Genomic DNA, 10,723 nt, shown 5'->3' on the forward strand with positions numbered 1-10,723 from the left:
ACGGGAGAGGGCACAGTCCCCAAATTAGCAAGAAATTAGTAAAACGTTATGAGGAAATTACTTGAATATAACCAAAAAAAAAAGAAGAAAAACAAACAAGAAAATGACCCAAAAGAAGTGCTGAAAAAAATAATATGTATATATACTGGACATTTTCCCTTGTATTTCATAATTTTTCAATAACACTTATCATTTTAACCCTCACGTCTTAAACAGAAATCCATCCAATTTGCTTAGGTTTCAGAGTTACAAAGCTCATGAAAGGCATCTGAATGCAGCACAAGAAAACTTATGTCAATCCAGGTTTAAAGGGTTAAAATGCAGACAACAGCTGTAGGAAAAAAAACATTTATTCTCAAAAAAATAAGAAAAACAATATCCATGTTATATGAACACAAACATATTCACTATCATTTGCAAAAAAACAAGACAAGATTTTTCTTTTTCTTTCTAGGAAAGGTGAGATTCTTAGGTGTCTCCATTGTCCTAGTTGGACACGCTCTGCAGCAGGGTAATGTTGTCTCCTTTCAACATGATCCTCCCTGGGAGACATAGATGAAGAAACATAAGTGGAGGAGGATCACAATAGGAAGATGATTGATGGAGAGAGATACAAAGTGTCACTTTTGGAGACATCTGAATGCTACAGGTGATATGGAACCTAGGAACAATACATAAAGGATCTGTATAATGTCTGGTTTCCTCTGACAGCTCAAGTGAGTTCATTAGGTGATGTGCATGCTAAAAAAAGGGCTTTATGAGTCAATACAGCAATCTCTACTGGGGGACTTTATTAGATCATTCTCAAATTTATTTACAGTGGGTTTCATGAATTCGCAGTCAACCAAAAGTGTTTTGTCATCTGTTAAGTAGCCCCAGAAAAATAACCTGCCAGATATACTTCAAAAACACACCTATTTGTGTTTTGAGGTTAAAAAAATAATGATAATTTCACACATACACTCATAATAACCATGTTGTTTACTGTGCAGGGCATTACACCCAGGCACAATATGAAACATGTCAGTTTGAATTAAGCTTATTTTGGAAGACATATACTTAAACATAAAACACCCAGCCTTTGGAAACAAACTTTTAAAAGGCATTGGTTCTAACTTAAGTTTATAACAGTAGACATTTTGACTTGTCATAGCATGTGAAACAAATGTCTCATGATGTATGTCCTGAAACCACCTGTGCTTTTCATGTTATGACATGCCAAAAAAATGATTTTTTTGCAGAGTCTCATAAAAGAAGCAGAAATCATGGCCTGTGTGTAAATTGTGCTGATATGCATGTTTGCAAGTCAATGTTCAACACAGAGAAAAAGCGACAAATAAACAAAGGGTGGTCCTTACCCAGAGGCTTTCTGTTCTTGGTCTTCATGTGGACTTCTTCTGCATCATCGAGAACCAGGTTCATGTACTCATCAAAACCCTAAGAGAGGGATGAAACAGTGAGCCAAAAATTAGTTTCAAGGTAGCAGCATTTTAACAGTCTTATCCTAAATCCTTCTATTTGATAGTGGAAAGTGCAGTGAAGACAGGAACCATGGGGAGAGTGATCAAGAGGTCTAGCCAGAATCTGAACTGTGAATGTTGTAGTCTTTAGATCTGCTTCATAACCAAAAGGTTATCAGGTCACCTGCAACAGAGGATGTTGTGCTGGACAGCAACTTGCAGAAAAACCCCAGAGGTAGTGAGTAACTGTACAAATTGCCATAGTACAGTATGCCATAAAATCTTTACAAAAAAAAAGAATAAATGTAAACGGGACTGTTTAACCTTTACAAATGTTGTGATTCAAAATGTTACAATGTTGGATGTTCATATCAAAAGCGGCCAAAGTTTCAAATAATGAGAAAAATGTATTTGAAGTAATCCATGTGAGAAAAAAATCTCAGGCCTCAGACTATTCTGAACAGTGTTTCCATCGTTTTTTTATACTTTGTCAAATCATGACAAAATTATTAATATGGTCATCTGATCCATGCTACTGCATGCATTTACATTTTGTTCATTGCTACATAAAAATGTCCGGGAAACATGTAAACTTTGTTGCGGATGTTGTTAATGTCTCCTTCAAATACATGCTCACACAATGGAACACATGCCATGTCGGGACTTTGGCTGAGTTGTTGTGTAAAGTAGGCTGAGGCGGTATGACGGTGCTCCGGAGTATCTAGAAATACTAAAGTTGTGATTATGAACAACATCAAAAATGCGGACCTTCATCTTTCTATTAGTTCACAATGGAGAGGCTGTATTGAGGATGTTTTTCATGCAGTGCATATCACACTCCCTGGCCACACTGCATGCTTGAGACATGTGTGTTCACATTGGCAGCATTTGTTGTTGCGTTCCTGCTGCAGAGCTGCCTACTGTTTAAACTACTGCATTTCCACAATTAAAAGCACATATCATTTATGAAGCCGTGCAAACCACTGCGTTGTCACAAACGCGGTCCTGCAAATATTTCACAATAAGATGCCTTGTGTCAACAACTGAAGCAATTCTGTCGACAGAAACACTTTAGAGTGGGTTTTTAGTTTTAACAGAAACAGGACAGGTTGAGTAAAACAGACACATACATATTTCCTCATGTCTGTGACAGATAAAGATATTGAAACCGCAGTAAAAGGTGGTATGCAGTATAATTATCCAAAGATCATGTTCACTGTGTGTTTTTGCTGAAAACCACAGCAGTTCTGGGGTTTTGCATTGCACACTGATACACACCATCACATACCAAATACCCCGGTGGATTTCCAGGAAGGTATGATGGTGTGAAAAAATAGATACCGCCCAAGCCTAGTGTTAAGTCCATGTGTAAGCAGGACTTTGTTAAATCCATATAACCAGTCCCTCCAGGATTTTGGTTGCAAATTCACTTTTTTTGTCAATCTACCACTGCGGCTGGTGGACTCCAAAATCTACCAGCCACTCATTAGATAGCCTCTTTGTAGTAGGTAAACCCATGTTTGAAAAACAAGTGTGCACAAGTTGGGGTATTAGAATAATCATGCGAGCCTGTCAGTGACAAAAACAAAGTCATTTAGTGGATATACATTGACAGTGTACAAATGCCCTGGAGTGGTTTAAGTGCAGCCAGTTTCAATGACATGAGCTGCTACGGTCTCGCTCAATACTGGACCAATTTCAAAAAAATGTTTTCTCCATTGGTCAGTTGGACACAATAAGATAGGATCCAAGATGAAAAAATATCAAAGTTTCCTTTTAATGATGTGATTGTGGGAAATCAAACTTATTATTTTTTATTCCACTTCAAAAAAATATGATAAAGATAACTTACAATAATGCAGCCCTCTATCCGCATGTTGACCTGTTCATACAGCCAGACCTGGATCCGTGAGCGCTAGGAATGAGAGGAACAAGAGATAAAAATTACATTTCATTCACACAAAAAATCTGAATAAACTGTGGAAATGGTTTATCTAAATACTTACATTTTGTAGATATCTGAAAATTAGGTTCTGATACACGGAGTCAAGGAAATTCAAGTTTCAAGAGCAAACGCACACACATGCACATTTATTGATACAGCTAAATATGTTCACCTTAAAGGGTTATTGCACATAATTGGCTGATAATAATGTTGCATGGTCGCATCTCTCAAACTCTAGAAATAATACGCTAAACAAGTAAAAATACTTTTCATTGAAATACTAAACTACTTATCCCAGCAGTAAAATATAAAAAAATCTACTGTATGAATGCATGTTAGCGTGCTAAGAGTATGTAGTGTAGCTATGTGTCTTTCTCTCTCTCTCACTCACACACACACACACACACACACACACACACACGTACAGTTGTTTTAAGCAATGGAAAAAGACATGAGTATACAAAGTACAATGATCCATTGAGCTCACAGATCTTGACTTCTTAGATAAATTATGTGCAACATCCCCTGGACCATATTCATATTTAATCGTGCTTAAGGCACACACAGATACTTTCAGTGCACTTTGAAGAACTAGAACTGGTTGCGATATTAAACATCAACACATGTACTTGCAATAAATCTGTAAAACACTGTATGGCTATGTTAAAACTCTCTCCTCATTCACACCACGGAAAATAAATGACTAGCTTGCTAACGTTAGCTAATGAGAAATGTTAGCCTAGCCGCTAAGTTATTGTAGCAAGAAATTCAACCGCGCCTTTTGTTCATTGCAATATAAAGGATACAATGGGCTGCACCATAACCTTCTGGACTTTCTGTCCTTGTCCCCTGTACGCCATTCTTCCAAGAAAATACCAGCGATAGGTATGAGTAAAAAATTGCCCCTTTTTGAAAGAGAGCACTTAAACGAATCACTCACGTTGAGAGCTTGCTTTAATGGCGGTTTGCCTTGGTTGCTTCCGCATGCAAACAAAAGTTGATGTGCTGTGAAACAGCGCTCCCGCAGGTAGGAGGTCATTACTGCACTTAGTAGTTGCTCCAAAACATAACGATTTACAGACTACGCTCCAAAACAGCACTTGTACTGCTGGCAAGCTGACAGTTAGGAAAAAAACCTTTCTATTCACACATCAAGCGCTGATGATAGAATAGAATAATGACAACGTAATGTTTATGCACTGCAACAGCCAACCACAAAAAAGAAAAGACTTGCTTTGGCTTATAGGAGCTTTAAAAACAAATGTTGGAAAACAAAACTCTTAAGAGTAGAAACAATTCACAGTCATGGTGCACTGTATGAAATTACTTTGTTTACTATGTAAAAAGCTCCAAATCCACCACCATAGCAAAATGAGCTGCTCTGCACATAATATTGTCAGTGTCCTTTTGCTACCAGCGATGACGTCTGCATCCTTAATGTTTACATCCTTCCTGAGATTTAAATGTGTTTGCCAAAAGTCACTTAAAGCTGTGATTAGAAATATAACAGTATACACTTTTAGGTCATTGTCCAACTTGAAACATGCACATAGCTTGTAATTGCCTGAATTGATTTCGTTATTATTTTTATTTTTATTTATTTATTTATTTGGCAGCCATGGCCAGAATATCCCACAAGGTGGCCTTCTGAAAAAGAAGAAAATATTTTGACGTCTCACTTACCACAGCTGCCACCGGCCCTTGAGTTAATTTAAAGTTTTCATGTAATGTGCATCAGCACATATTCTGAGTAAAATTAAATAAAACAAACAAACACCTGTAACTTTCAGGATCTTGATGGCCCAGCACCCATCTGCCTGACAGTTCTGCGCATGGTCCAAACATGTGAGTAACATCACACTGGACGAAAAGGACCTGTATCTGGAAAGATCTGGAAAAACACCATCGACAGATTTTCAGGCAACTGCAAATACAAAGAAATCTGACATATTCATGGATCTGCAATACTGTCTCAGCTGGCCAAAAAGACAGATCACCTATAGTCGAGAACAGATATTTACACAAACATGTTAGGCATTACATGTTTAACATTAAATATTACGCGCGCGCACACACACACACACATACACGCACACACAGGACCTACAGACCTATATGTGTAAATTGTAGAGAGATATCAGAGTGATGAAGCTGACACATAGTCAGAGCTCCAAGCATTCAGATCCTTGGTGCTTTGCCCAAGAGCACCAAAGCAATGTCAAGGAGGTAAACTGGCACATCTCCAGCTACCAGTCCACCCTCTGTAATGTGGTCTAAGCTGGACTAAATTATCAACTAGTTAGTGAGATGCAATGCAAATTGAACATTTTCTCCATATTTTACACTGTGACAGTAAGTATATCATGCTGGTTTGCTACATAAGCAAAAAATAAAGCTACTTTATATCTTTTCAGCTAAGTGAAGGATAATATTTGAGCATAAACGCTAAACTGTTTAGTCTTGCTCAAGACTGACAGTTTAGTACAACCTACAACCAAACAATTTAGGTTGTCGCATTTACACTGCATTTAGACTGTCTAGTCTATGTGTAGACTGTCTGTTTTTGTCCTAAATCAGCCAACAAAAAAGACATTGAAAATTGGTCTATGTTTAGACTGTCTGACCTTGTGTAGGCCAAAAATGGACGTTAAAAATTGGGCTGTGTTTAGACTTTCTGTTTTTATCCTAATTTAGCAATGGAAATACGGTCTTATACAGCTAATGTGGAGGTTTTCTGAACATTTTGATTGCTGTTTAAATACTTCAATACTTAAATATATAATATAAATATACACACTGCTTATGGACATTGTTTGGATGACCACTATAGCTCCTTTTAGATCAATTCCAATATTATACATTCATATTCAGATGTGTGTGTGTGTGTGATAATGGGACAAATGTAAATGGCCCAGTAACTCAGACTGACCCCGCCTACTGCGCATGTCAGCGAAAGAGGGATAGCATCACGCAGTAAAGCTCTGGCGTCACGTGCATGCTGTGGACCGCCAGATTTTGAAAGCTCCGACCATTAACTTCCTGGAGCTTTCCGGACCATTATCTTGATGGACCCTTAACTTTCTGGAACTTTCTGGACCGCTATTATTCTAAAGGAACCCTTCTCTTTTGGTGAGTTTTGCTAAAATGTTATACTGTGGTAAAATTGTTTCTCTGTGATTGGAAAACTAGTATATTTTGGACAATTTGAAACTGTTTTGAGTAACTTCATTACCACTGACATGAACGTGCTTGATACGGTGCTGCGTCGTGGTTAAGCTAACGGTAGCTAGCTAGCTAACGAGCTAATGTAACTTTAAAGTAGCATTGGCTAATGGTGGAACAAAAGGAGGAAACTTTACTAAAACAGTAGGGTTTTGCTCGGGGGCGTTCACGTTCAGCGTGAATGATGCGCGTCGGCTGACATTGAGAGCCTCTCCTCACTTGTTTGATAAACTCACAAGCCATAACCTAAAAGGTTGTTTGTGAACTTAATATTTACCTCTACCTACTTAGTAAACTTAAAGGAGAGCTCATGCACAACTGTAACATCACACAGAGATGACTTTGTAATTTTTATGATCATTTTTTCATGAAGAAACACTCTGTTTTTAGAAGGTCCTCTATAAGGTATGCTGCTGTTACCATGCTTACAAACCAGAATCACTCTCAACTTCCATACACTCAGTTGTAAAGTAAACATTTACTGATAAGCTGAGGTTCACTTAAAATTGGTGACAAACTGATGTTGAGGTTAAATGATTTAAGGTTAACCAATTAAACGTAAATGCTACCAAGCCTTTGTTTCCAAATGAAACCTGTCAGTGTGAAATTAGCTTCTTAACAGTAAACTAACGTAAGGGAATAAGCCTGGTCATGAAGATATTATAAATATTATGTTAAAGAAGCTTTTGCAAATTACATTGCTGGCTAACTAATTCAATAACATTAGCTAATGGAGGTTATTTTGGTGAGCAAGAAGGCTGAGGAATAAATGAATAATCATAATATCAATAATATCAATACATAAACCAATAAAAGTCCTACAATAAAATAAAATAAAAAATGAATAATGGACACTTACAGAAGCAAACAAACAATCCAAAAAATCTCATTCATATCACATCACAAGGTGTCACCAGATAAAATTTTGTAATAGTCCTAAAGATCTGTTGTTGTTTTTTTAATTTGTAAAAGCAAGAGAGTAAAGTGTTGAGTCCATCCAATAAAAACTGAAAGAGGGGCGTGAACCTAACATTTTTTGTTTATGGATAAAGAATTTCTATATTAAAATAAAATAAAAACAAATAGAAATACATAGTTCAAATCATCAAAACAGAATACATATTTAAGGGTAAAATCATGAGTTTTATTACAATGATTGAAAACATGAAAACCTAAATTAGACCAAAAATTCATTGTTATTTTACACTGAAAAAAAAAGAGATTAAAATCTCATCAGCCTGCCCACAGAAAGAACATGAGTCTTCTGGTTGTAAAGTAACATAGGCTATTAGCAACATGTGATGAAGTTAACACAACAAGCTGCTTTAAGTGCATGTCAATAACACTATATATATAAAATATGCATTTGAATAACACAGACATTGTCAATTTTTTTGGACCAATGTTTTTTCTTCCAGTCTGCAGATGAGATCTATTATTGGCAATCTAGTGGCTGTAAGTACTGAAATTTGACCTTCAGTGTAAGTGAGGACACAAGCTGCATGGTCTCTTAGTTAGCTACACCTACAATCTAATGCTATCCAATACAGCAACAGCTCTGCTTAATTCTACCTTAAAGGAAACAGCCGTTAAAAAAAAGAAGAAAAAAAAATATTCAGGAGGCTATATAACATTATGGAAGAAATACTAGAACCTGCTCATGAATGCACATACTGCCACAGCATGCCAGGAAGTACTTTTTTTATCAGTTGTCTCATTTTGAGAGAAAAAACAGCCTCATTATCACCCATGAATTTATGAATATACATTAACTGTGTTACATATTTAGTATTATATTGTCAGTAAATTTGGGTAAAACACAGCCATCGCTTATCCTGTGCGAATGCGCTCCATGAAACACAGATGTAGGGGGGTTGATTTCGACATAACATGAGATCCCTAGGTAATAATAGACCCATGTGAATGGGCTTTATGTCTGAGTTGTGTTTTTGGCCGCTGTGTGATGACTATCCCTTTATAGCTCCTTATTCTTTGTCTTTCTACTAGTCCACACTCCGTAACATGGTCCACGCTGGACTACTGGACTCCAGCCCAGCACCAGACTGAGCTAGTGTCTCCAAACTAGATCTACGAATAGTAAGGGCCATCTTTATTTTCTTTAAGTCTGTGTTGTGGTTTTGGTTGGCTGCTGTGCCAAATGATCTGTATGATTATTGATCGTGGCTGCCGTGCCATGACTGTCCACCTCTCATCTCTGTAGCTATCCCTTATCTCTGGTTTTACCTCTCTATCTCTCTGTCTATTCCTCATCCCTCTTTATCTATATATGGCCGCCATGCCCTGGCTATCTCTCCATATCTCCTCTATCTTGCTGTGAGATACAAGTGTCATTTACATTTTGCCACCTCAGAATTATGAGTTTCTATGTCTGCATGCTGAGCAGTTTTGAGATATTGAGCTTCAAAGTTTTGCATGCCAAAGAGCAAAAATTATGAGAAGCTTTTTTGTTTTCTAAATATAAAGTCTCAAAATACATATAACTTCTATGAAACACCTCATGTAATGTTAATAAGTAGTCACAGAATAAGAATATTGACCTCATAATGCTGAGGTTGCAATTTGTGTTGTGTATGGTTGGTTTGATTATCTGTCACGGCCGCCGTGCCATTACTATCTGTTGTGTATTTGCGTGGATCTATTAGTTTAGATCTATATGAAACAATACTTGTAGAAAATTGAATATTACACTCTGTTATTATTATTCATACACACACACATGCACACACAGGATAGACATGCATTAGTTGCAGGGAGATGTTGGACTGATGGAGATGACACATACTCAGAGCTCCAAGCAGTTAGAGCCTCAGTGCCTTGCTCAAGGGCACCATCCTTTAGTTTCCACATCAAGTCCCTGCTGACTGAGCTATCACCACCCAGCAAGGTCTACAAAAAGTAAGTGCCATTTTTATTTTTCATGTTTGTGTTGTGTTTTTAGTTGGCCGCTGTGCTGACTGATCTGTTTGATTATCTGTCATGGCCGCCGTGCTGACATGTCTTTTTGGTTATCTTTAATGGCCGCTATGCAATGACCTTCCCTCCAAATATCACCCTACATTGTCTTTCCCTCGTCTTTCCAACTATATCTCTATTTATCTCTATCTCTGGATCATCTCTCTTGCCTCTCACAAAATATATATAGTGTTTTCATTTTCTTAAAATCTGTTATGTGTTTTTGGTTGGCTTATCTCTTGGGATGATCTTGTATGGCCACCATGCCATGACTGTCTGTTCTGCTTCTATATTTTTTTTTGCTTGAATCAATATTGATACAATAATTATATTAATTATTAATCCCTCGATGGGGAAATTCAGTTTTTTTCACTCTTGTAATCCTTACATACACAGATACACCAAAAATACACACATTGACACACAAGACCTGCAGGCATGTTAACAATTGTAGAGGGATGTCAGAGAGATGGAGCTGCTACATAGTGAGAAGTTAAGCAATTATGGCTTCGGTTCTTTTTGGTTTTCACCATAAGCTGTTTGTGCGTTCCGATACCCATATTACCATAGACCAATTTGGAGTGGACGTCACGCTGATGTCACTGGAGTTGCGCACGCATAGTGGTGGCAGAAAACTAGTGGAAGTGTCAGGAGCAACAGTGGAGGAAGTAAACAGAGAGTGCTTTTCATTATGCTTACCTGACTCCCTGCTTCCTTCACTTGCCTCCACCCACAAAAGGTGCGAACGGAGGATCCGAGGAGACATGAAGAGAGAGGAGGTGAAACTCTAAAGCGAGAAATCCTCAGTTCCACAGCGTCAGTCTCAAGCGATATCAGTAACATATAACGTGCTGCACAGCTGATCAGCTGTCAGACTGACAGGGAGGGAGCCCTTATTGAAGAACAATTTCAAAAGCTTTCAAGATAGGAAAAAGTCTCGTTGCCCAATAAAAGTCTCACATAGGCCTATAGCTACACAGGAAGACTTTATACACTTGTGTAAATTGTTTAACAGCCGATTATTTGTCGCCTAGTGGGCCTGTTATTATTACTGAAGTGGATTTAATCACCATTTAATATTCCTTTTAAAATCTAACCCATATCAGTGTTACAATTATTTAGG

At 37.5% G+C, this 10,723-nt stretch overlaps 1 protein-coding gene across 1 annotated transcript; it reads right to left on the reverse strand.

The window, feature by feature from the left end:
• Positions 1 to 332: 332 nt before the first annotated feature.
• On the reverse strand, positions 333 to 4,386 carry snrpe (small nuclear ribonucleoprotein polypeptide E). The gene is made up of 5 exons (XM_042497564.1): positions 4,212 to 4,386; positions 3,467 to 3,493; positions 3,313 to 3,375; positions 1,359 to 1,437; positions 333 to 542 (listed from the first exon to the last, which is right to left on the reverse strand). Exons 1-5 carry the CDS (start codon positions 4,263 to 4,265, stop codon positions 487 to 489), a joined length of 279 nt encoding a protein of 92 aa, XP_042353498.1. The 5' UTR covers positions 4,266 to 4,386; the 3' UTR covers positions 333 to 486.
• Positions 4,387 to 10,723: the final 6,337 nt, after the last annotated feature.

The sequence above is a fragment of the Plectropomus leopardus genome, chromosome 2 (assembly GCF_008729295.1).
Source record: "Plectropomus leopardus isolate mb chromosome 2, YSFRI_Pleo_2.0, whole genome shotgun sequence".
Taxonomy (NCBI): Eukaryota; Metazoa; Chordata; class Actinopteri; order Perciformes; family Serranidae; genus Plectropomus; species Plectropomus leopardus.

Coding starts and splice junctions, on each gene's coding strand:
- snrpe (XM_042497564.1), bottom strand. CDS start 4,265: ATGGCGTACAGGGGACAAGGACAGAAAGTCCAGAAGGTTATGGTGCAG. Junction 3,494..4,211: donor AGGTTATGGTGCAGCCCATT/GTATCCTTTATA, acceptor TCCGTGTATCAG/AACCTAATTTTCAGATATCT. Junction 1,438..3,312: donor GGATAGAGGGCTGCATTATT/GTAAGTTATCTT, acceptor TCCCTCTCTTAG/GGTTTTGATGAGTACATGAA.